The 27563-nt window shown below is 37.7% G+C and overlaps 1 protein-coding gene across 2 annotated transcripts in view; it reads right to left on the minus strand.

The window, feature by feature from the left end:
* SEC24D (SEC24 homolog D, COPII coat complex component) overlaps nucleotides 1-27563 on the minus strand; it is a 57953-nt gene that overhangs the window by 24854 nt on the left and 5536 nt on the right. For both annotated transcript variants that reach the window (XM_064510632.1, XM_064510631.1), the window contains exons 3-8: nucleotides 26854-26980; nucleotides 24581-24729; nucleotides 22229-22501; nucleotides 21306-21427; nucleotides 17646-17757; nucleotides 16099-16226 (exon numbers count right to left, since the gene is read on the minus strand). In XM_064510632.1, the coding sequence (XP_064366702.1) occupies nucleotides 16099-16226; nucleotides 17646-17757; nucleotides 21306-21427; nucleotides 22229-22501; nucleotides 24581-24729; nucleotides 26854-26980 (911 nt within the window). The remainder of the gene's footprint in view (nucleotides 1-16098; nucleotides 16227-17645; nucleotides 17758-21305; nucleotides 21428-22228; nucleotides 22502-24580; nucleotides 24730-26853; nucleotides 26981-27563) is intronic.

Here is a 27563-nt window from a genome sequence, read left to right on the forward strand (position 1 = left end):
TGTGCTTTGCATTTGTCTCTTTTTCCTTACTCCCCTCAATCCCAGCTAAACACCCCCGAGAATAAGAGTAAGCAAATAAATCCAGAGTTGGGCCACAAGACAGATATCCACAAGAGGGAAAATGCTGACAGCATTTGAATGCTAAAATTTTTCCACTAGCACATTCATTTATTCATTTAAAATTTTTCTGCCTCTTCTTACAGAATGCACATATTTCATCTATTATACACTTTTATCTTTTACTGGAGCATAAGAGTCTCTGAATAACTAGAAAATCGTACTTGTCCTTTTAGCATTTACTGCTTACAGAACATTTTATTGTTTGTTTATACTTTATGGAGACAATTATTTTACTCCTTTATTTCTCCCATGGGCTTAATGCTTTTGCCAAGGATTTTATACATACGAGTACATTTTACTACATGGGTTTTAAGTGCTCCCTCCTGCTTTTCTGCGGTATTTTTTTACTTTGTGTTCTTTCTTCTATGAAAATTGAGTTTAACACAAATTAACCAATAATATCAGCTGGTGAACTACCAGGGTCATTTCTCAGATATGAAAGCCCAGACTATAAAACCTGTTCATCAGCCTCAATCACTTAATAAGTTTTAAAACTTCTGGGTTTTGCTCATTACAAGGCAATTTTCTGCTTATCGTTCTATTGTATTAGTTTAATGAGTCCTGGATCTTGTTTGCAGGTTATATTGTTACAGTGTCTGACCTGGTACTGAAAGCAAAACAAAACAAAGCCTATTCTTGATGTATTTATACACATTGTTTTAGTAATTTTAAACTCAATTTTGATACATTTACTATTATCTAAGAACAAAGAAAAAATACAAAACACCAAATGAACATACTCTGAAATACCTTACCAAAAATGAACTCTCATACATATAGAATAAGAACAGTCACAAAAATAAATGGCATGAAGTTCAGAGCATTGATGTCTACTTTCTTCTATACATTTAATAAATAAATAAACTTTTTAAAGACAGCAGAAGTAAAAATATGTTTTTTCTTCTCTTTTCATATTTGGAGTGGAAATTTTATTTTCCCTCTCCTTTTAAACTTCTTAAAAACACACAAACAAAAACAGTCAACATGAAGTTCCTTTTTAAAATGCGGGTTTAGAGCCCCAGTTGCCTAAAGCTTATATTTGCAAGTACATGTTTAACTCTGTGTATCAAATGGTTGTCTTCGAGTCACTCAGGCTACGTACAGTGCAGGAAGTTAAAACACGTGCTCAAGTCCTAAAAAAGTAACACCCACAGGCGATGTTCTGTGAACATTTACTAGGTTAGATTCTGCTTTGTCTTATCCAGAAAAATAAAGGACGAAATACCAGTGAAATCATATGACAGAAGCAGGCTATTTTTTCTTCCTAATAAACTTGTAAAACCTTTAAAACCAATCAGTGAAGCAAAATGCAACCATGAAACACATGTAATAGAATTTCCACCACCATTACTCCTCACTCAGGAGTGACTAACGACTTAGTCCTTATTCAGTCAGCATTTTAAGGAATTTATCTAACAAAGGATAATCCTGCAAAAAGCTCCCACATATTTCATTTCTTAATTTTAAATTTGTATTTACACTTTGGAATTTTTTTTAAATAATTTAAACCATTAATTCAGTAATGAGCAACATCTAATAATAAAGTGTTCTGTATGATAATTTCAGAATAAACACTCTGACAAAAGGCATCAAATCATTTCTTGAACAACCAGTTTGTGAAAGAAACTTCACCTCATAAAAATGAAATCTTCCAGGGCACTCCAACATAAGACTAGATTTTTTTACCCATCAAGAGAAATTCTTTCCAATTACATGTATAAAATGCTATTGCATTTCCAGCTGTCAAAGTAACCACTGTCAGGGTGAAATACCTTTTTTTTTTTTTTTTTTTTAAACACATCCAGATGGATCTCTGTGGGAATTAAAAAAAGTAAATAATGCACATGCATTAAAAAAAACTGTAAAATAGAGTAAGTATGCACTAATGAATACAAAAAAGAAAAAGTGTCATCATCCAAAGCCAAAAGCAATGCTGCTAAATGAGAAAGTCCTGTTTTATGTGCTCAACTCTCTGTAGATGTCACTGTATACCAGAAGACAGAGAAGAGATTTGCTTATGTTTCCCTTTATAGTCAGTGGCGAACTCCCAGAGAAGCAGAGGAATAAGGTAAAATCCAAAAATCTTAAAGATTCCATTTTTTCTGAAAACCAGTGCAAAATTCTTTTCTTTTGCCTTTCCACCTATGAAATTATGAGCATTTTTTTCTCTCCTCCCATAAATCTCTGCCAATAAAAACCAAATCAAGCTAGATATCTGTCATAACTATTTGGACATTTGCTATACTTGTCTGTTAAGTCCTTATACCTCTCTTCATTCTTATCTCTTCACAACCCTTTCCTATTTGGACTGTCCAATCAAGAACAGAGACAGAATCTCACAAAAACAGACTCTTAGATACTGACTGGTGGTCATCCGGCACTATCAAAATATAAATACTTATCAAAACCAATGACAAAAATGAATACATGATAGCCAAAATTTGAATTGGACTGGACACGTATGAGGGGTGCCTATTATGCAATCTGAAGGAACAGAGGCTGAAAGAATCAGTTGTGCTTGGAGGTGGAACATTATGGTCTTATGTTAAAACAAAGGGGGATTGGGCAGGAGAGATGGGAAATGCTCTGACAGACCTGCATAAACTTTCCCTTCTCTGGAAGCTCAGGGCCTAACTGGAGTACAAGTACTGAAAGCTGATCCTATAAAGCATAACTTATCCCACTATTAGTCCAAATATAGATGGCAAACCTAGAGTTTTTACTTTGTACCTATTTCAGCGAGAACATCTTTTAGGAGTCAGTAAAATATCAAAAAGCAATAGTCACACATTGGTGGCATAGCTCCAAAGTGAAACACTTCCATATCATTTACCAAAAGGACTGGAGTCGATGCTTTAATGTCTCAGAAAGCTGAATCACTGAGCATGCTGTTAAAATAAAGCCCTGACCCACTCCTGAGGGTTCCCTGTGATGCAAGCAAAGTATCACTGTATTCATATTGCAGGATCAGGGCCATAGCCGTAAACTATTAAGTGTAGAAATAAGGCTGTGATAAAGCTCTAGATCATCACGGCACAGCTCAGGAAAGGTATTGTAAAGAGAGTCAGAGAAGAGAAAGAGTCTCTATCTAGAGAGAGAGACATACACAAACACTGAAGAAAACTAGCCATTTATCATGCAAAAAAGAAATATACACAGCATGCTATCTGTTTTTTATTGTCAGACTTGCACGCATAGACTGGGCTGCAAAAAAGCATTTTACATCTGCACTGCGTGCTGAAGCTCCACATGGGATATCTTAGCATTTGCCTTTTCCTACCTACCATAGCCAAGGCAGATTCCTAGCTGCTCCTTAACATATGCCCTATCAGTACAGCAACACGTCTGCATTAGGGACCACATTTTTGCCCTTAGTTTTACTCCACCATTGTTCAGATGTATTGAACACCCCAGGATTGAAATGGCAGGAACGCTAATCATATTGAAACATGGCCCACACAGCTTGCAAAGTCTGACTACGTCCAAGAGGAAATGGTTTACGATGAGCACAATTTTCAAGGATATCAGTGTCTGTCTCTCTCTCGCACCCCTCCTCCACCCTCCAAGAGGTGGAATTTGCCCCCAGTTCCTCTACATACTTTTGAGGAATGTTACCATAGCAAGTCACCAATGTAACATTGCATACCACACATGACAAGCTGTCTGTTCAACTGCAAATTAGATCAGGAGACAAATGATTATGACAACATATCCTATGAAAAACCCAGATTTAGAGGATCTAAGATTTCAGGAGACTATCTAATGGTCATCTTTAGATGCAGGCTATTTGTTTCCAAAGGAGAATATCTCACAGGTTTGGAGAGCTGCAGAGATGCACATCTTATGATGACTTCAGATATGGCATTTGCTTAAAATTATACTCAGTGATCAGCAATACAGCAGCAGACAAAACATTCTACAGTTCTGATGTATGGTAAACATTAAACATTGTATTTGCACAGCTGATTATCAGAAAACAGACACAAAACTACCAGCTATTCAATCCAAACAAGATTGAATCTAAAAATCCCATTGCCAAACTGTGCAGTTTGCCAGGGCAACAAACAGTGTTTCTAGAACTATTATTTATACCAACATTCATGCAAGTTTATTTATTAAAACAGTCATATATACAATTTTAAGATATGCTATACTATATAACTTTCTGATGATGAAGAGGAAGACTGTTGACTGAGTGTAGTACCATTGCCTCATTCAAATCTTAGGTTTAATTATTACAGTAAATAGAGGAGGAAGAACTCTGCAGGATAATCAAAGAGAAGACTGAAATGTAAGATTTATGGTTTTTGGATTCATGATATACAGTTTCGGTTTTGTTCCCTCGCTCCCCCCGACCTGCCCAACTGTCTATATTTCCTAGGACTGCTAGAGGGGCTTGTTTTCTTTTATTGTATCATCACAGTTTGCTTTTGGGAAAGATTAACCAGTCTACAAATAATCCCTGGGTTTTGAGTTGCTTTACTGATTTGCATTAAAATGTCAAGTAAAGTATTTCCCTTTGTGATCTTCCTATGGCCTTTTATCAGAAACCATTCCCTCTGAAGTCAGAAATGATTTTGCCTCTTCTTGGTTTTTAGATGTTAAACACTATCAGCCTCCTCAGCAGATATGACTCAAAACCCAAATATGGACTATCTCCTCTGCAAGGTTCACAGGAGGTTCAAACATTCTCTGTAACCAGTGCTTTTTCATCTATTTTCTTGTTTGCTTACCTAACTGCAGCATGGCTGAAGCATCAACCATATCATGCAGCATCTCCTGGCTCAAACCTGATCTTTACAGACCACATAATAATTCAAGAAGCACGTTCAAACCTTTCTGCTCAAAAACACTCCAGATCCAGGCCTAACATTTAACTGCATACTCAGCAATGCAGAAATTACTGTGCACGGCTGGTGAGTTTCAAGTCAGCACTGCACATGGGACGTGATCCAGTACGTACCAGAACAAACAGAAAGATGCTCATTGATTTCAGTGAATCATACCTCAATCTTTCTATGCAATCATTATTCAGTCAGTGCTCCCTTTTTCTCAGTTGGTTGCAAATACTATCCTTAGAGTTAGCAGTGTGAAAAGTATAAATACAGGCTACTCTAGTCGACATGGGAAGGATTTTAAAACGTTTGAGGATGGGGGAAATACATGAAATAATGATACAACTTTGGCACAGAAAGTTTACCTTCCGATTAGCAAAGTAAGAACTGGCTTTTAAAAACTAGGTAAACTTATTCTTTAAAACTACCATAGCACACAACTGACAGAAGACCAAAAAAAAGTTTACTATCCAAGCTTAAGAGAAGCACCACAAGTTGTGCTGGTCATGGATCCCAGGCAGGGAACACCAAGCGTTAACAAGACGGTGCTCTCCAGCACTTCTCAACTTTGAAGTGCTGACTGTTATTTGGATGTACGGACATGCTGTATCTCAAGTGAAGGTCAGCAGCCAGGATTAACTGATGATATAAGGAGGAGTGTGAAACTGGATAATCAACAAACTGTGCTGAACAACAGACTTCCAAAATGTTAGCACTTTAAGACAACCGGATCTCAAACAGGACCAAACAGTTCAGTCTATGCTCACCCCAGCAAAAAGGGGGACTGGCGCAGAGGCATATATACAAGACAGAACAAGGGATGTAACAAGAGAGAGACAAATCTTCTCTGGGACACCCCCGCCCCCCTCCTGTTAGCACCCTTAAGTGTGATATGCACATGTTAAATCACATGACAGGAGTCAGGTTCATGCCTGTGTTAATTCACAGCTCCATTTCCCACACATCCGTATCACAAATGGTCCAGCACTGCAGTCCTTGTCTGAGATATTTTGGCACTACTGTGTAAAACTGTAGGAAAAGAAGAAAAGCAACTTTTAAGAAGCCTCTCTACAGACATGGTAAGTAATAATCACAAGGGAGATAGTCTAGCTTTAATGGTCATAAGAGTTTCACAATAAAATCAGAAGTCTAATTTTCTGTGAGATGGCATTCTGATATTTTCCTCTCTCTGGCTTGACATTCATTCAGCACAGAATGAGATAAAACTTATTTAGCATCACGTTTTATGGAAGTAATTGGAATTAATAAAGATGCCTTGTTAGGGCATCATTTTCATTTCTTGCGGACCACTGTAGGAGAGTCCTAAGGTATTTTCAAGAGAGCAAAGCAGAATTTGGGCTGAAATTACTGCTACTGACTTCTCCTTGACAGGCCCACTCTCTTACACGGGCTGAATGGTTACATCAATGTTAGTTTATCCTCACATACTATTTTTCAAGATTGCTAAATACATGATAAATCTAACACCACAATTAAAAATACAGGCACAGCCTACTGACATACAAACATAATGGATACACTAGCAGATCAATTCTGTTTTAAAAGGTCAAAGACCATTTAACACAAACACAGCTGTTACCATTTCTAACATGCTCTAGAATATCCCTAGGATAACCAATCAAGCAACACTCCAAATAGTGCTCGTGGCATGCGGCGCTCAAGGTTTAGGGAACAAATATTTAAGTTCATAAATAAATCTGAGTGTAGCATTGTGATCTCTGAAGCAACACTTCTCCTAGATAAAATGCTGCAACAGGAGAGCATTAGTAATGTTTTTCACACTTTTGTAGCACGAACAAAAACAAAAATTAACCTGGGATTTCAGGACTCTTTTGGCCTGCAGGGCTATTGTCAGCTTTAGAGGCCAAACATGTGTTTTTCCATGTGTGTGCGTGTCTGTGTGTATCTATCTTCAAGATTTGGGAGAAAAGTAATCACTGACTTAAGATTTATAGCATGAATGAATGGTCTGATGAATGGAGTGTTTTTCCCTCTCAAACACCCAGAGTTGTTTCTCTTTTGTTAGAAGGCATTATGGAAATTTTTTAAAGCAACTGACTACTCATCTTTGCATGTCTGAGAACTTTTTACAATAGGAGCACTCTTGCTCATATTTTTGCACAACTGAAGAAACTTTAAGAAAACTTAAGAAAGAAACTTTAATTAGGAAAAAAAAAACATTGACAGGTTTAAGAGCGTTTTAACTGGAGGTGGATAAAATAGTTTTGTTTACCTTTGGGCTTCCTTGAACAATGTTTATTTGTAAACACATCTCTAAGGCTAATTAATTTATTTCCATTGATATCAGAAAGAACTGGGAGTCATTAAAGTGTCATGCCACATTCACAAGCCAACTGTAGCTGCTCACTTGCCTCTACCACAGGAGTACTTAGCAAGAATAAGGAGAATTATTTTTTTATGTGAACAAAAAGCAACATAGGATATCCTCATCTCTGAAGCAAGGAGATTTGAAATCAGTTTAATGTCCTTTTCAAAAGAAAAGTCATTTCCACATGATATAGAAGCTTAGTTTTGAAGGTCAGCAGCAAAGCTAGCTGTTACTTTAAAAACACCACATCAGGCAGGAATGTTCATGTTCTGAGTCTCCCTTCCATGAATGCTTTCACTGCTATGATAGCTGGATGCTTCAAGAAGATTCTGGGACCTCCAAACATTCAAAACGTTTGTATGCAGTCACCCTCCTTTCTATTCTTTTTTATTAAGATTAAGTTTCTGCTGAATGCTACGAGTAAGGGCAGTGTGGAACTGAGCTATGAGCTGAGCATTCCTGCAAAGGAAACAAACCTGTTGTCTTGCTCCTTTACTCTAAGGCTGAGGAGGTAATCTATGACTCCATGTAGCATGTGTAGATTACCTCATTCTGTTAAACACAGTATGAAAAAGGAGCCCAGTTTTGAAACACCAGTTTCCTGTCCTACAAGGAGAGGAGCTTCCCTTCCTGCAGAAAAGATGATGGGACATTCTGTAAAAGGCAGCTTAGTCCCTCTTACTTTCCTACAGGACAGTGTTAGAGCCCGCTATGATTAGAACCTACATGTAATGTTTGTTTGACACTACTCTAAAAATCAAAATCAGCTTCCTATTCAACTTTAAAAAAACCCAAATTTTTCTATGGAATTACATACTTCCACATTGCTACATTCAGAATACAATATTGCACTAATGCACTGGTAAACACAAGAATATGTAAAAAAGTTTCAAAAGAAAAATACAAACTTTTCATCCTGAACTTACTAAAAACCAGTGTGTTCTGACTCTGTAAAGTTTCCAGGATAACTGAGTAACATCCCTGAAGGCTTAATGTTAGAGTTTGCACTGTCTTACAATGTTTAATTTACTGTTGTTGCTACAATTAACTTTGGCCAGTGTATAAGAGGAGACAAACACCATTTCGAGAGAGCAGCATGCAGTGTGTAGAGGGAAATGCACACGCAGAATGGCAGATACCTTTTAAGCAGCTATTTTGAGTTATGGATCATACCTAGCAATAGCCAAAGTAATCTTTTACTTGTGTATAATTTTTGTTGGCAAATACTAGCTAATTAAGTGCATATGAATATTGTTTTCCTTCTCTGTTTCCCTTCCCTATTTACTGTTGCTTAGTCATTTTTTTCTTCTGCCATTACCATTCTGAAGAACAGATGCAGCTCCTAATTTATTAGAAAACTAATTGCAGCACCTTAACTAAATCTTTATAAAAGCAGTTTCCCTTCAAATTCATATAAATTAATCAAGAATTCTGAGTACTATTTGAATATAAGGCACATAGAATTGTCATTTTTACAAGTCACTGTCCCCATCTCCTCCAGAATTACCTCCTTACTAAAACAACAATGGTGCATGGAACAATATACTACAGAAGTATGAAATGTATTTTAAAACGTATAATAAAACAAAAAGCAGAAAAATTTAAATCAGTAAATTTACTTGAATTAGTAAAAACTCTGCAGACAAAGCCTTGGCTAACTTTGGCTCTGATAGTTCTATTCCTACAGAGAGCAGTTACAGCCTAATAGGCTAACAAAAATGTTCTCCTACATCATGAAGTCTTGGGAAACAATTCCAATTCTAAATGCTTTACTATTAAATGCAGACTAGCCCAGGGCATACTCCATAAAGCAAGCTTTATCTAATACAGGATTAGTGCACCTCTAGTTAAGCACTGCAAAGTCCAGCTTACAGGCACTGGCCTCCAGAGTGGTATAAAACTCTCTGGTGAGACATCTGGAGATAGCAATGAGTTCTGGGCTCCCTATCCCACACGAGAGAGCCAGGTATCCCAGAGAAGCCATGCAAAAGACCTAGACATCAACCTGGAGCTAGCTAGTAGGAAAAAAATGGTGTTGACAAAGCAGCAAGGTTTGTCAAAAATCTATCCTGCTCCAGAGTCTAGGCAGACTCAGAACTACGAGACCAAAGTCTCACAGTCCTCTCCCAAATGAAGGTGTCAACAAGGATGCTTTGAAACATGTTTTTTTTTAACATCTGGAAAATGAAGGAAATAGGCTTAGGCTTACACTTAACAGGGTGGGTATACAGCAATGACTTTAGGATATCAGTTTATGCTACCAGGACAGTTTTTACATGTTTACATTGATTGTTCTAAACAGCTCAACAACAGATTAAGTATAAAAACATCAAGCCTGAGAACAACAAGTAATATCCTGTAGCACATCCTATCTCAAAGCCAACTAGCTTAGCTGCGAGCTACAATGTCGTACTGGTGCGTGTGCTCTCTCCCTGTTCCACGGACTTCCATCTGTAGAAGTTTAAACAAGGTAGCAAACTCTTCTGTATAGACTGGTCAATAGCTTGGTGGCTAGGCCCCTGTCCTGGCAGGCGAAAAAGGGGAAGTTTCAACATAGTCAGGCTAAGCGTCCTCACTGTTAAGTTACATCACACGAGCAGGACTTCCACTCACGCCATGTTTTAGAAGAATATTGCAATTAGCACAGATGGCTTTGATAGTCTCCCTAAAACACTGACAAAATCACTTCCTACTGGATCTTGGACAATCCAGGGGCCAGGACTGCAGAGCATGCAAAGCTATCTGTCCTACTTACTATGCAGAGTTAGCAAGGTATTACCTACTCACTGGTCTACAGCTGCTGATTTTGCTCTGGGGTCCCCATTTAACGGAAGGAAGCTTTTGTTACCTACACTGGAGAGGAAAAGTGTCTCACAGGATAAAGTCATTTCAAATAACCTAGATACAGAGGGTCATATGCAGTCTGCACAAAGGAAAAAGGTCAGATTATCTTCAACAACATGAAACTTCATGTTCAATAACAAGAAGCTTCAGTAAGCTCTGACATTTCATTTCCAGTGGTGTTAGATATAAAGAGGAATCTCAATTATGTTAAGTCCCAAGTACATATGGGGATTACAAAGTTATAAGCCAACATGGAAAAGGGTCTGAGCTTTCGAAACAGACAGACAGCAGAACAAAGCTGTTGCTAACCTCTCTTTCAGAACTTTTCCTTCAGAAAGTTTTCTTAGGCCCACCATCTTTCGCTATAAAACAAAGCTTTCTAGTAGTTTGGACAATTTTACTAGTTCTCCAAGTGATTCCTGTCTAAAGAGACTTACAGTGTGAAATTGCTGAACTGTGTATAAAACCTGCTGCTCACGTGAGCTTCTGTGCCCGAAAGAAAAGGCAGCAGCAATATAAAAAGAAACTTTACAAAGAACTTCTGGGTGATCCCAGAGCTACAGACCAGCAAGTCTTACTTCCACAGAAAGCAAACTGGTAGATACTACAATGGAGGAGAACATAAAAAGATACACAAATAAACAGGATATACAGAGGTAGAGTTGATGTGGCTCTTGAGAAGCAATGCCATTACATATAAATCTACTGAGTTCTGTCAAGAGTCAGCCAGCACACAGACAAGCATGACCTAGTTGATATAATGTACTTTGCTTTTGAAAAAAGTCTTTTGACAGAATTCCTCATCAAAAGTTCTTAAATTAGCTAAGCTCTCATGAAATAGAGGGGAAGGTCCTCTGGTGAATAAGTAGCTAAATAAAAGATAGAAAACAAAGGGTAAAACATAAGTGACCGCTTTTTACAATGGGTAGATGCTATTGGCAAAAAACTCAAGGATCTGTTCTGTAACCTGTGCTTTTTAACACATCTCTAAGTGATCTGAGCAAGGGAGCAATCAGTAAAATGTTTAGTTTGAATCATTTTGTACTGCCTGCAAACTACTTGTTCCAAATGCTCAGCTGGACTGGTCATCTTCAGAAAGCTTAATATTCTTCCAAAAAGGTAAAATGGCTTTAAGCTCACCAACATCAGCACTCCTCAGAAGTAAATCCATTCTAGTTTTATCTTTTAAACCAGTTAGAGAATAAAGAGAATTAACTGAGAAGAAAATTAGAACTGAAATATTAAATTCTCACCAATGACTATTTCTACAAAGAAAAATCAAATAAATATGAAAGAATATTGTAAAGAGTGATGACACAAATGCGAAGGAGCAACAAAGAAGGTTACTTCAGAAATTTAAATATTTAAAACTATATATAATCACTTGGAGTCGTTTATATTTGCTTTTAAAACACGAAATACTCTTTTAACTAACTTCTGTTAGCAAGCACTATTAAATGTTAAACAAAGATCACATGGTTTATTCATGCTCTGGAAACATTCATACATCTCCAAAACAAATTCATGTAGGGCTTGGTCTATGATGATAATTGTGAGAGTTAGTTTATTTTTATAGACTGTTGCTAAAGCAGTGATGCACTAAAAATAAGTTCTGTCAAACAATGATACTGTATTCTCAAAATCTATAACAAACAAATACTTTTCATAGATCATCCAAATCAGGAGAGTGAAGACAAAGTGTTACTTCTGAGCAATGATAAATAAGGACTTGGTATAGATAAGATTCAGAAATGTCTCTTGCTGGTGAGGTTTCTTGCAGGGGGGGAGAGAACATTCTCATTGCTTTTGTTTCTAATGATTTACAGCATACATGGAAAGGTTCTCTAGTCAACAGTTTTCTAGATTGGCTTTAGACATTTTTCGGTTTTCTTTGTAGCAATGTTTGAGAGACTGTGGAGTGTTTTTAACAGCTCAACTACTGAACTGGAATATAAAGAACATTAGGAGGTACTATTAAGAGGGTGTTTGATTTTTTTATTTTTTGAATTTATGACAGACATTAATTACAAAATTGCAGGAAGCATTTCAGGCTCTGTCCCAGCCAGAGCACTATTGATTCTTCAGAGTCAAATCTTAAATGGAAGACAAGTGAAAAATATCTAATTGGCAGAACAAAATGCTACATAACCTGTAGAAGCTACGGAGTTATTTAAGAGCAATACTCTATCAAGATAAAAATGGCTTCTTTTCCAGTAAACTTCAAGCAGAACAGTATGCTAATACAGCTATACCTATTTCCCAGATGTAAACTAGCTTGGAAATTTTATCACAAGACCTTCTTGTCAACGCGTGACAGGAACAAAACAGATTTGACTCCAAAGTGATGCCTGCAGTCTCCATTACACATACATCTCTGCCACCCCCTGGTCCCCAGTCACCTTTTCCCACCTCTCTGTATGCAATTGCTACAGACAAAGAATCTCCCTGGTACTCCTTGCTGCTGCCTGCACAGGTAGGAGCAGTTCAATACGTTGCTCTGCTGGTCAAAGTTTAAGAGACACTAAGACTACACAGACTCCTACCATACTAACGTGAACACCACTGCTTACAAATAATCCACCAAAATGTTTTCAATTAGGGAAGAAAATAAGGGGCGTGCACTTGCACTCTCCCTCTCATACACACATCCAATTTTTCAGTGTCAGTAGACTTAGTTATTTCATTACTTTTTTATTAAATTTTTGCTGCAGTGCAGATCATATAGCGCCAAACAAAGCACGGATATGAGGGAACACGATCCACAGTTCTCATCGATAATGTTTAGGCCACCTGACCAGAACATTATGCTTCATTAATGCAAACAACATTCTCCTCAATGAAATCAAAATCCATGTTCAAGACAGTCACGTCCAGAAAAGAAGAACAAGCCACCTGAAGACTGGCACTGTATCCTCAAGTTACCTGGAAATTGGAAAGCAACCCTTACCCCTTACCATACAAAGTAAGGGTTTCCTTTACTTCTAACTGCCCTAATATAGTAATGGCATAGAAAAAATATGACATGAATTCTATGGTAACAGAGACCACTGAAAATGCAAAAGTATTTCATATACTATTTTAAATTCATTCTCAATTATAAGTGACGGTCAGAGCACAACACCAGTTAATTAAAAAGCTATATTCACGCAACACTCGTAAGTCCATTAGTCACTTGAATGACCTTGAACACCTATCGCTTTTTAAATATGGCTTTATTAACACAGAAGGACATGGTTTATGCAATATCCATCCATCATAATGGACGGTGCATGGACTTTTTGAAATTCTTCCCATGATAATAAAAATATATATGCAATATTAAAATGGATGTCAAATGCTAATTGTATCATTGGTTTGATGAAGTGAATCTTACAGTTCTAGTGAGATAGGTAGATTTTTCAGCTGTTCCTAACCATACAAGCAGCTGCACAAACCATTCATGAGCATTTCACAGCCATGGTCCACTAAACCCTCATTACACTTGCTTTTCTTCTTCCCCCTTTGAAAAGAAAAGAAACTGAAATTTTATGGGTGCTGGCACTGAGTACATTAGAAACTGCAGAAATGGAGACATATCTGCAGCTGAAGCTACAACAAAGATGAATGAAAGAAAACTATTCAATAAAAGGCTACAAACAATTTTGATTTTAAACAGTTACTATGTACAACCTACTATTTATCAAGAGATAAAGAGATTAGACAGATTCCTACTCTGCACTGAAGTCTGTAACATGTGATGGGCATCACCTGCTGGCATCATTAATAGGCACTTAAAGGCATCCATAAGATATGCTAGATATCCATAAGATATGCTAGATATTTTGAAAAGAAGAACATTCTGTGCCTTGTCGTCACAAATTCCAGGCAGAAAGCACCACAGTAGGAAATTTAGAAACACAAATAAGCTCTTGAATATATTTTACCTTTATAAAAAGCCCAGTTCTTTCAAATTAAGCGGCTATACAGAATTAAAGTGGTTATAAATCCCATATGGAAGACCATTTTTATTATAAGATCTTAAGAGCAAGATCTTATTTTGGCAGCAGCAGTGAAGACAAAGGGGATAGGCAAGCCTCGGAAAAACTGCATCAGCTAAGACTGCCTGGCACCTCCTACATTAACACCATCTCTTCAGTCCTTAACTTTACCAAGCTATAACCATTCAGACTGAAATTTTCCACGCTGGACTTTGGCCAATTGTGAGAGACATTTTTCAGAAAAAGATTTTTAGCCTCTTCTGAGAAAGAAGCTAGGAAAAAATATTCTGCTCTATACAGATTAATGAATTCTTCCAACTTTTCTTTTGAACAGCTTGAGAGCACCAGCAGTTTGGAACTGGTGGGTCTCTGAGCAGTTATTTTTGCCAGCCCTGGGAAAACCCTCCTGAACTTGGCCAAGTACAAGTGTTTGTACACACTGCTAATTTACATATACAAAAGAGATTTAGATTTTAGCAACTCACTGATCACCCTGTCCAAACGCTGTGTAGGAGACAGGGAATGCATGCACAGGGGGCATAAATGACTAGATGCATACTGAAAATGAAAGACATGCAAATGAGGAGCCAGCAAGAAAGCAGAATTGGTACTATCTCAACACTGAAACCAGGATAAAGAATACTAAAGAGGAAGGCCTAGCTTGTAAAATAAAAGGATGGGGAAGCAACAGCAGGAGTTTCATCTGGGAGAAAAAGCAGGGGGGACAACAAGCAAAGTCTGCACATTGCCCTCAAGAACTGGAATGAAATCTAAAGTTACTAGACGAATGGTGAGACTCAGTATCTGCAGAACCACAAGCAATACACCCCTTTTCCCTGTGGATCTCAAAGGTAACTACATACTATCCTGCTAAAATAATACTCTTAATTGAAACTACAAAGGTCTGTTGGATTGGAAGTTATCCACCCTGATAAACAGCAACATCTGTTTTTTTCCAATATACTTTTCCAAAAACCGTAAGAATTTACTAGTAATAGAACAAAGGAAATCAAAGAGAGTAACCCCAAGCACTGAAGGTCTTTGCAATTTTAATTAGGCTTTTCTATGCATGTGTTTTATGAGGGAGTTTTGGAAGACATGATCACATACTATAACTTCCATGAGATTCCTGATTTTTTCAGCAAACAGTGCTCAAAGTAAATTAGTGCGGCACATCAAAAGGAAATGCTGTCTGCAGACCTCTGTTGCAGAATTGAGAAGTCACATAAAGGAGGGGGCAGACAGCTGCACACGAGAAAGGATGATCCTATGGATGATGCAGTTAAATGCTGCACATGAGAACTAGTTCAATTCCTGCTTCTGATAAAACCCTTTGGTGATGGCCTGGAAATTTGGATACCTGAGATGAGACAATGGGATACTGCAAATTTTCAGAAGCACTCTGCAAATGAAGTATGGCTATGGTTGGAACATGAAGGGCTATTAGAGATGGTAATGTGAGAGAAGTTAATTGGGTCATTGTCTACAAATGAGTGCCAAAAATGGGTGGTTACTTTTGACTGTTTTCTATGACACAGTTCAGTCAAGGAGAAAATATCCTTGTCTTCTCAGATTGCTGTGAAATTAAATACTACTTAAAAAAACTAAATGGGAAAATACCACTCTTTAACTGTAACTGTCCATATCTTAAAATGAAACTGGGTCTGTTGAAACAGTTTGTGGCTATGTTCTTTTAATGCCTGACATTAAACAGACAGTGCTGCCACAAACTAGAGACAGTTGTGGCAACATCACAATCCTAGTGGTTCGGTTAACACAGTGGTCACTCTTGTACCTTTTCTAAACAAAGATTTTTATCCCCTGAATTTGCATCATGACTAGAGTGCATCTCATTGTCTTCTGCCACCTCCCCACTCTCCCCTGCTCCTTAAAAGTCGGGGGTAAGACCCTCCACCCCCAATCACAGAAGAACTCCCAGAAGAACACAGACGAATATTCATTTAGCCTTTACCTCATTTGATGGAACTATAGCAAATGGCTTGATGACAGCTGCCAGGGGAATGCGAGCCTGTTTGGCCATATCTGAAGAACATGGGAAGCAGTAGGTAGTACATCGGATATAACGAGGGCTGGCGTGGCCTAGAACACCCAACAAAACACAGTGAATGTACAGTGACAAAAGAAATCTGCCTGTTCCAAAGACACACCAGTGAAACCAAAACAGCATAAAGCAACAAGTGCATATGCAAAGTTAAATACATTCTTTTTTTCTCCCCATGCAAACTTCTGCCCGTATCTCCTTTTTATATATCAACCCATTGTCCCTCCCCGCAGATAAATCTTCTCTTGTTGTTTTGAGTTTACTGCAGAAATTTAAACATAAAAAGAAAAAAAATAACAAGTATTTGCAGTGAGAATCTCAACAGAAGTGTCTGGTTTGAAAATAATCGTATCTGACATCTTAAAAGGAAATAATAAGGATTTTTCCTAGTGGGAATGTTGACACTGTATAATGAAATGCTGCAGACTGATCCCAAATGTCAAGACTGCTCTAAAAAACCAGTTCCAATTCAGAAAATACTATACCTGTGCATACATCAACATTATCATTCATCTTGCAAAATACAGTGTGATAAAGTCACTACACTACTTCTGGTGTCAAGCTTAGCTCAGTTCTCTCTCTGAGAAACTGTTTTGTGCACTGCAGACAAGAGCACTGAAACTCAATGGGAGTTCAGAAACGAACTTCTTTATGCTCCTTTTTAATCATCAGGCTGAAGCTCTGCTTAGTTTCTTGAAAGGAATTTCCTTGTTCATCAGAACTGCTTTACCCCATTCCCAGATAATGCCAAAAAAGCTTGATGTGTTTGTACATTTTGTTCAGTTCATCCAAGCACTCAAAAATTAATGCTATGCTGAATGAGACCATCAGTTAAATCTATATGAAAGTATCAAGTCTGCCACCAAGAATTGCATATGGAATATGGTATTTACAGGCTCTAGGCAGAGGAAATTCAAGATTGGCAAGAGGCAAATGTAGATACACTAGCCAAAGGAAAACATTAAGCTAACTAAGATAGCTTGTGCTCTACCCCTGCAGCTTGAATAGAAGTTTCCAAAATTCATATCTTAAAAGACGATGATGTTAGTCTCATTGCTAATTTTAGCATGGGACTGCATGTTTCCTCTAGCATTCATCTTAGAGACTTTTAAAAGTTTAGAAGAATCTGAAGAAGGTTTTCAACTTGAAGTTAAAAAGAAAAGTTGTCTCACCTATTCCTATGATTTTAAATGGTTGAGGAGATGCTGGCAAGGTGGTCTCAGGGCTTTCACTGAAGTTAACACAAGGTGCAAGAATTCTCAATTCCCATTTGTCCCCAACTCCTTTTTTTTTTTTTTTTAAGGGAAGAAGTTTCCCATTTCATGTCCAGTTCAGAGTATGAAACACCATTTTAAGATGAGAAATTTGAAAATTTAGTATATTCTTTTAGTGTGATTTTAGTGTGAAAATATGATTTTACCTAGCAAGATTCCCACAGCAGTAACATGGATAGTTACCTTGATCTTGGATTATGCAGTCTGTGGTGACAAGAGGAGGGACCTGTCCTCTTGTGTTTGTAGCATAGATCTGTCCTCCCCTAGAAGTCTTATCATTTTCAATTACTTGAATCTGATGAGTAAGAAGAAGGACAGTATGAGAAAGCCAAGCCACACATTCAGTTACTTTCATGAACAGTTATGCTAACATTTACACCAAGTAATTGTCCTATACAGTGCTATAAACCCAAGATACACTTGTTTCTGGGACACTTAACAGCCTGAAAACGATACAACATAGCTGAGCAGTGTAACTGATTTACAAATAGAGCTGCTTGTAGGGAAACTGCAGGGGTAACACTACACCCACAGAAAGTAAATGAGCTGTTTAGAGCAAGTATACTGACTGCTAGGAGGACAGACTTTCTCTAGGGTGGCTAGCCAGTAAAACAAGGAGAATGGTTGGGTTAAGTTGCTGTTACTGGATTTGGCCTTCCATTCTCCTAGATCAGCCTGAGGTGAAAACAGGTTGCATCACCTTAGATGCTGCAGATACAAGTTATCTTTTGTACGGCCACAGCTGTGCCCGCCGCTGCTCTTCAAAAACGAAAGTGCAAGTAACTGATCAGGTAGCAATGGTGGGAGGGGTTAGCTCTCATTTCTCCTCACTAATTGTGGGGAAAAACTTAGAAAAAAACACAGGGTGGTTGAAAAGCAAACAGTAATCTAGATAACATATCACCTTCTGAGCTATATTTCAGCACTGCCATTTAGCAAGCAGTAATTCGGACCCCTGAGAAAAGCCTTGCTGGCCATTAGCTAGTATTTCAACATCGGAGTTCATGGTCTACTTTCTCCAAGTCAGGCTACCATGTTGTGAGCTTCTTCCTGAAAAAAGAGTAAAGGACAGCAACTACAGAAAAGATTTTTGCTGAAGTGGAGAAGCTCTGATCATGTACTGATTTAGTTTGGTTGAAGCAACTTAGGACATAATTTCATGAAATGCTGCTTAAGCTGGTTTTTCTACTGAATAAATTTCCTTCCCATACATACTCTCCCCCGTCAGTCACACAGTACCCCACCACTGTTTAAGTTCTGTACTTTTCAGAATACAATTGAAGCTATATAAAGCCGTATATTTGTCCACGCTGTAAATTAGATCACTGAAATGATACCATTACTCCTCTTCCTCCCTCAAAAGAGCTATCATTTTAGCAATCCATTTTACAATGTAGCCTAACAGTTGTACTCCTGTGAGAAGCAAGTAAGAGGAAAGAGAATGGGAATTTCTGAAGTTGGCTTTGCCACTGAAGCTGGCATCCCATGGCATTGTATCTTTACACTGCACGTGAATTTTTTAATAGTAGCTGGAGAACTTCAGAAGCCTCTGTTGGAAAGTACAGGGGAAAAGCAAAATTAGTTGCATAGAATCCATTGATCATTGTCCAAGAGGTATTTCCTAACACACTGGAAATAATCCAAGGCCTGTAACTTTTTCTTTTTCTATAAAGTTCTTGTACTGTAATTTAAGTACAATGCATTCCTTAGCTTCAACATTATGATTACTTTTCTCTGCCTCCTCAGCTTGTATACTTATTGCTAACACTTGCATTAGAAAGAAAAAGATTTTGCTCTGAAAAGGTCCATTGGCTGAAGAAAGCAAACCACTTTCAAACTTAGATCTGCAAAGCATCAATGTATCAGAGTATTCCGCAGTTAACTGACCTAGATATATCATTTTTCTTGGAAACAATTGTTGACAAAGCCCAGATGCTAGTTTTCATATATGGTGTCAGAGCACATATCAACCTCTAACACATGTAAGAAAATATAAATCAACACTGGCTATAGATAAGAAGCAAATTTATCTGGCAACACTACTGTAATTGTATAATGTAAATATAACAAGAAATACACATGGTGATACTTACTTCTCATTCTGAATTAGCTTTTTGCCCTTTACAGACATTGACCCGGATCGCGTTTCTTTTAAACATGTCATTTTGATCCTCTCTCTACTGCCAAAACAGACCTTTTAACCTATTTTAACATTGCTGTCATAGTCAAGCCTGTTTATTCTACATGCATAATTGAAACAAGACATCTTTATGCCAGGCCTCCTCCTCCATTTTTTTAAATTAGGCTAACCATTTTACCCTTCTTATGTAAAAGCACCAATCTGAAACACAGCGACGAGTGGCCTGTTAAGGGTGTCACCTACACTTGCTAATTATACACTCACTCACTTCAATTTCTTAAACAATAGTTTTCAATTACATTAAATTTGACTATTTCCTCTAACAGAGGGAATTGCAGTTGTCATGTTAACTACTAAGTGATTATTAAAAAGCATTTTTTCAAGATTTTCTGAGTCTTACACTAGAACAACAACTGGATAAAACAGATAATCTCTTTTGGAAGAAAAAAACAAAAACTCGATGTAAGAAAGCAGGGCTGCCCAATCCTAGACAGTCTCAGGCTTTTACAAAAATGTTTTTCCTTCAAGCTGGTGAAACACAAATTCTTCCTGTACAGCAATACCGCTTAAGCAAAGGAAGTGTAAGATACCTTCACCTAGACTAGCTTACAGTGTGGTGGCTAATACATTTTTCTAAGGGGAAAATGTAGATTTTAATTTCTACATCAAGGCTGCAGAACATTTCCTGCCTCAAGAACCCCAGCTCTCCAAGGACCTTTTGGCCTGACCAGTTGGTCATCAGGACCAGTAGAAGCGTGCGTGTCAGAGTGTGTGTTTTCCCCACGAGGTCAGCATATTTCTCCTCTCTACTTTGATCAGCTATTCTCAATAAAAAACAAGTTAAGTGTGGCCTGCATCTGACTAGTTATTCCTCTGGGTAACTATTAAACTACTTCATTTAAAAAGATGGACACAGTCATAGCCTTGTTCTCTTTTTCCTCTAACCTCTTTTTGAAAAGAGGCGGCAGCTTCCAGTGCATTAAACGAAGAGGGCTGTCCTATCAGTGCATGTTTCGGCATGCTTAAACAGCTCAGCCTTTTGAACCTATATGAGGCTTAAGCACAAACTATATCCTGAGCTACTGAAATCCTTACAGGTCTATGGCAACCGGAAGGATGCTCAAACAAGTAATTTTCATTGCCTGGGGAACCCCTGCAATCAAATAGTGAGGTGCCTTTGAGCATGCGACTTCTCAGTATTTCCAGGATTGTACTTTTATTAGTTAAAGAGTTAAAAAAAGAGCTGCATTTCTGCCTAAGTCCTATTTTTGGTATCTATCCTCTACTAAGTCTAAGCTTTCCATCTTTACGGAGTGAAAAGGGAAGGTGATTAGCTGCAGGGAATGTAAGTAATCTATCGATACTGCTTACTGTCATACTGAGAACCCTGTTGAGAATTCCTATTAACATACTTGGAGTCAGGCTTATATGCCATGTTAGCTATAAAGTTATAAAGCCTCTTCAGTTCTAAAACTAATGTTATGCACTACTCATTCATCCAAAACAGACAGCAGAGAGTACAGCAGAGGGTACAAAATTCCATGTAATTAACAAAATAATGCAAAAATTGGAACATATCCTGTGAACTAAGCAACATAAGTGCATTTTTATGTTCAAACGACCACCAACTAAAGTAAAAATAATGTTAGCATTGTCATTTGTCAGAAATTTACTTTCATAAAAAATAGCATCACATTACTTACAGGGCTTGGAATAGAGTCAGGATCAAGCTTCTTCTGCTGTGGACCTGCGAGCTGTGCTGGACCTCCAGGGAAAGCACCAGGATAAGACAGTTGAGCTCCTGCCATCTGAGGGCTGTAATTTGCTGTAGAGTTACAAATGATCACTCATCTCAGTATTTAAGTTCTGGTATCAATTTTTAACATCAAATTTTGCCATACAACTCATTCTTACTGGAGCCAAATGCTGCTTCTCTTTGCCTTCTGTTTTCAGCAAGTAAAAGAAACTGATTATTTTAGCTCATGTGGTCTGTTGTTTTAAAAGTAAACATAAAACTGGGTGTGACAACTTTGGATCTAAAAGTTTTCAGGTATGTGCGCAAGGAGGATAGTTAGTAGAGATTCCCACAGCTACTCAGTCCAGGCCATTACCATATCGAGAACCTCTCCAGTAACATCAGTCAGTGCAAACTGGTCTAGTTAGTTTGACAACTAAAAAGCCAGCTAACTTTTACTTACCTGCCTCAGGTAAAACAAAGCACATTCTTTGTATTCAGTTACAACTCTTTATTGCTATAAAAAGCATTTCTGAAAGCTGATGATGGCAGACAGTACTATAAAATGGAGAGCACCCTGCACCTTTTTGGATAGTAAAAGACTCCTTTCTGTAGTATGTTGTGCCCATTACCAACCAAATAATCCTGCTCCTGACCCAAATTCATCTACTTCCTGCTACATTCTTTTCCAGAATGCTGAACCTCTGAGGAAAAGTACAGCCTACTTTAAATGCACTGATTGACAATGGGAATCTTTCCATTCTACTAAAAAGAGAATTAAGTTTTTATTTTTCCAAGTCAGTAGAATGTCATCCATGATGGGCTGCAGTTCCACAAGTGATTCCCAAAGCGCGTTTTGTTTTTAGTTAGATACCAAACATCCTTCCTTACCTTGCTGAGGATGATATCCAGGCCCTGGGGGCTGTCCTGGAAGCTGCTGCAAGTTAGCATTTGGGGGGCCAGATCCAGGGATACCATCTTGTCTGGCCACCGGAAGCAATGATGATTGAGCACAAAGGCCATTTACATTATTTTCTGGTGGAGGAATCTGTGATCCAAGTGGTAAAGCCATTTGCTGCTGGGCCAGTGGTGGTGGCGGCTGTGGACCCTGAAAAGATGCTGGATGCCCAGAAGACATGCGAGAGCTCTGAGTAGCACCAGGACCTGAGCAGGAAGCAGTATGTCAAACGAGCCAAAACCAACAACCTACCATGTGGAAGGTAATCTACTTTAATTCCATACATTTGCAATGGGTATGGGAATACTGCACCTTATATTGATAATGCTTTATTACAGGAATTCTGAATACCTGTTTGTGTAACAATTCTGACTTTACAGTTTAAGTCTGAATTGATTCTAATGTCCAACTATTCTCTGTGGCCCTATTTTCAAAAAAACCCTGAAACTGGGTGGGGAAGGGGAGAGGGAGGTCAGCCTTTGACAATACTTGATTAAAATACACATAAATCACTATTTGCTTTTGAAATAATATTTAATTTCATAATGTGAAATAACATTCCTTTTGACTTCATAATCAATTTTCTCTTATGTGGCACATTTTTGTTAGTTTGCTGTTTGCTTTTCACTATGACAGGTTTAATGGAAGGTAAATCCATTCATTTAATCTGATTTACAACCACCTTCTGGTTTTGATGTTAAAAGATGAAACCTGGGGGGATTATTTTGTGTACGTTAATGAGGAATAGTTAGTTCTTTATAAGAATCTGGTTCCAGTTGGAAATAACAGGACTCTAGAAATACTTCTTTGAGTCCTGCAATCTGTAAATGTTTATTATTTTACAATAACTACATTTTCAGTCAAATTTCTCCCAAAAGATCTACAGTAAAATAATTTTCAGAAAAGCTAAGAACATAACCAAAATTAAGTTTAGAACCAAAGTACTAATATGTTAATATAAAAACACTGAAATGTATCTCCACTCTGACATGTTAACTGAAAAACAAAAATTTCACATACAAAACACCAGCTCAGGTCTGCAGTTAGTACAAACAGACATTGTTCCATCAGCTTTACAAGCTGCGAACTTCAGCAATCTGCCAAGTTACACCAATTTAGACTTACCGTTAAGCAAAATCAGGAGAACAAAACCCAACACAGAGGCAGAGCATTAAAGAACCTGTATCTACAGTGGTCTGAAGGGTATCTGCAACTTCCACTATCTAATGAGATAAGCAACAATATTCTGTTCTACATATTACCGAAGGCAATATTTTGAAGGCAGAGAAACAAATTAATTCTTTTTGCTCTAAATAATATAAATCATGAAGTGCTGCAGGGACGTTGGGCCACATTTTATCCTGTATGAAACAGTCTAACTTAACTGCGCACTTGCAGTTTAGTACACCACAGTTGAATTCAAGTCTAAACTATTTTTTCTAAGATGAGGAAGGTGTAAGTTTTCACAAACAATTGTACAAACAAGGCCAGACCCCCAGTAATTATGCAGGTTTCATTCAACTCAAATCAACAATTTGTAAAGTCAGGGCAGGAAAAATGATGTAATTATCAGTGCAGCCTGAACTAAAAAGTTCATCTCTACTCATATCTTACAACAACACTGACCACCAAAGTGATCTCAAATTCAAACAAATTCGTCCTCCTAAACGTGCTGGTCACAGCAAAACAAGATGCTAACTAAATTCCACCCCTTTTCAGTTGAATAGTAAATTTGATCAGTCCTCAGTAAATATTCAGGAAAAGCAGATATAACATAAAAAATAAAATCAGTGATGTCAAGTCTAATTTACACAGAAGAATCACACAGTTACGTCTTTAACTCATGGTTTAGTTTTGAGATGTTTTAAACCCCGATTAAAAGTAAGTGAAATTTAGATGAAATGCTAAACTATATGTTTTGGACAAGAAAAGAAAAAGATCTTTTCAAAACAGAGAGAAACTCCAAAAAACTGAGGAAAATAAGCCCTATCTGCATATTATTGCTCTTGCCTTGCCCGTTACTGACAGGATCAACAAAGAATATGAGAAATGACTGATAAGGTAACTGATCTTTCTGGAAGATTCAACAAATGTCAATTCAGAACTAACTCAAGGGCATTCACTTAAGCAACAGGATGAAATTAAAGATCTAAGAACTTGAGCAAATAATAGTGGTCAGAGATTTTATGTTCTACTTCTATGCAAGTTGAGTAAGGTGCTAATTATCATAATCTTAACAGCTTTAATTAAGGAAAAAGTAAATCAAATCAGATAAAACTAATTACCATAGCTATTTATTTGCATGGTGTTGAGCTGGTTAGCAAGTTGTGTTGTAGACGAAGTGGATGCAGTACTTGGATAGGCTGGTTGTGACTGATGACTGTAGGGAGGATAAGAAGATCCTGTACAGTTTGGCGGTGGAGGGCCTTGAAACCTAAAGGGAGAAATTAGTGCAGTTATAGAAAGAGTTACAGCAACCAATAATAACTCCAGAAGGCCTAATACCTTCTCCAGGGTGATGTGGAAACAGTTAATTAGGAGGGCCAAACTCTAAAGAGTTTGCTCATCTTCTGACCATAAAAAATATATTTTTGTTAAAATAGTCTTGAAAAGAGAATGCATACTAATTAAAAAAAGACAGCATATGATTTTTTGCATACTTATTAGAAACAAAGAAGTGTCAGTATGCCTTGGCAAAGACAGAGAGGTAGTAATTATATGAAAGCTTGGTGATCAAGAAATCTAAGCTTCTGAACATACCACATCACCCCAACCTCTTTCCATGCTTATACAGAAAGCTTCCCTACTGGGGATGGGTGAGGACATTGGGATGAACATTCAGACAATCTCTGTGAAGTGAGGCAAATGAAGAGGGAGACTGTTAAGGAGTTCCCAGTACTAAGGGGAAAAGGAAGACACAGGTGGGAAAACACTACTGCATGGACACAGGAAAACACAAAGGCAAGAAAAAGAACTGGATGAAAGGAAGAGGTAACACACATACAACTTGTAAAGATATTTTCTATCAGACAATATACATTTTGGAAAAATGAGATTGCAGGCCATCTGCCACAGAAGATCTACATTGCTTTCCCTACAACCATTTCTGAAACTGAGGAAGGTCCTATATATACTAAGGGAAGTAGAATTCACTTTCCTTGAAATTTTGTTATGGAAATTTCCTGGCGCTCAGTAACCTGGGAATAAAACAAGACCAGGTAAAAACAGTAAACAGGGAGCTGTCAGGGTGATGACTGGAAACTAGGAAAGAGAAACAACATTTTGCTGGCTTGGTCATGTCAACTCAACTCTCTTCACCCTCTTTTCCATTCCTTGTTTTTAGGTCTTCAGGACAACAGCTACTTCTCCCTACACATCAACACACTGTCTTCTACAAAGAACAGCCAGTCCTGTGGGTCCTCTACACACAGTAATAACACACAGACAACAAGCTTCCCTATTCTGATGCCTAATAAAACATATATATGGCTTTATTTGAACACAAATAACTACAACAACTAAAAAGCACAGAAGCAGATTAAGGCTTTGATCAACTAAAACAAGACTATTGTTAAACAGCATCAACTTCACAAAAACAGTCATAAACTCTAATTTTGTCACTCCTAAGAGGACAGCAAAATAATTAACAATTGACCCAATTAAATAAGATATTTAAGCATATATACCCAGGTAGAACCACCTAAAATATAAACTATGTCACATCACTGTAATCAGGCTTTTCTGCCGTCTCCTTACATCCCTTCATATAATTTTACAAGATGCCCTTTTACATCTTCTACCCGTGCCTAGTTTCTCCCTTCCGCTCTTACTTCCCCCCTCTCCCTTCTCTTTCATTTCTTCCTGTGAGCTCTGGAGGCAGGACAATACTACTTCAGGTAAACTCTTCATAGTCAGTCAATCGCAGACTTGAACAAAAGGGCAGCAACCACTAATCTCAGAGACTATCACAAAATTGCATTATAAAATATCTTTAAAATACCCTATGGAGTCTTGGCTGTGATCCCACAACACTGAACCACAGACATCCTAACATAGGGAAAAAGCTACAGATACACACACATGCACCAGCTTCTAATCAAAACTCACTGGCAACTGTTAATCATTAAGTAACAACATCTTGGTACCTCACAATAGAGAATTAAGATATCTTGAATATGAATAAAATGAATACTTATGAATAAATGAATAAAAGAAGCGCAACTCATACAACAAACAGCAGCTATAACACCTTACTGCTGCTTTTAATCAGTGAGTCTAAGTTCAAGCAGAAAGAATAAAAAGAAAACCAACGCATGATAAAGACATAACTTGCTGTAAAATGGAACTTAATGAGATTACATTAAGTAATTACATTGCACTGTACGATCTGGCAGCTTAACGTAACAGGGAACTGAACTTGATGATCCAGTTCAGAATTGGAATAGGTCAGAACTGCTGAAGGTAGAAGGGATGTGATACTTGGATGCCACCAAAGCAGCCAAGGAGAGGAAAAAGAGAACGAGCAACTTAGATTTCATGTATTAATTCGTGAAGTCACCTATGGGGCTGTTGCGCTGGTGTATTGGGCCCATTTTGGAGGTTGGTCTGGCTGAACTGATGTGCACCAAGTGGTGGAGGTCCAACAGGAGCTGAAGATCCAAAAGGCACAGTTGATTTCGACATACCTGCCAAACAAAAAGTACTTCCTGTAAGAAAGCACAAGATCATCGAGAAATACAAACGTACAGTCCTGCTGTAGGAATAAGAAAGGGCAGATTTCTGGCCAGCTATAGAAGCAAATATGGAAAAGAAGACTAAAAAGGAAGGAAATAGTAGTTAGTAATTTTCTGGTGAAAGAATACAAGCGGGACAGCAAAGAAGATGCAAGAATAAGGAAACAGACCCTCCAATTCAATTTGGGATACCAGAAATTCCCTATCACTCACTCACCTTTTTAGGGAGAAGCAACAGGTTCCTTTGCTTTCTGAAAACACTGTCAGAAAGAAAACCTGGAAAAACCTTTAAAAATTGCCTCCATATGTAGAACCAGTAAACTTACGCTAAGAATGGTTTTTAATGCAGAATTATCTAGACACTGACTGTAAAGAGATTACAATTTATGTAAACAAAAGTGTTGAATAAATAGATTTTCAACCTGTATTTCTTGAATTAGTTTCCTTTAAATTACTATAACATCGAAAATTTGTTTGCGGCTAAAACTGGTATTTTTCCTCAAGTATTCTAATAAGCCAATTAACAGAAGTAGTT

This window comes from Dromaius novaehollandiae, chromosome 4, assembly GCF_036370855.1.
Source record: "Dromaius novaehollandiae isolate bDroNov1 chromosome 4, bDroNov1.hap1, whole genome shotgun sequence".
Lineage (NCBI taxonomy): Eukaryota > Metazoa > Chordata > Aves > Casuariiformes > Dromaiidae > Dromaius > Dromaius novaehollandiae.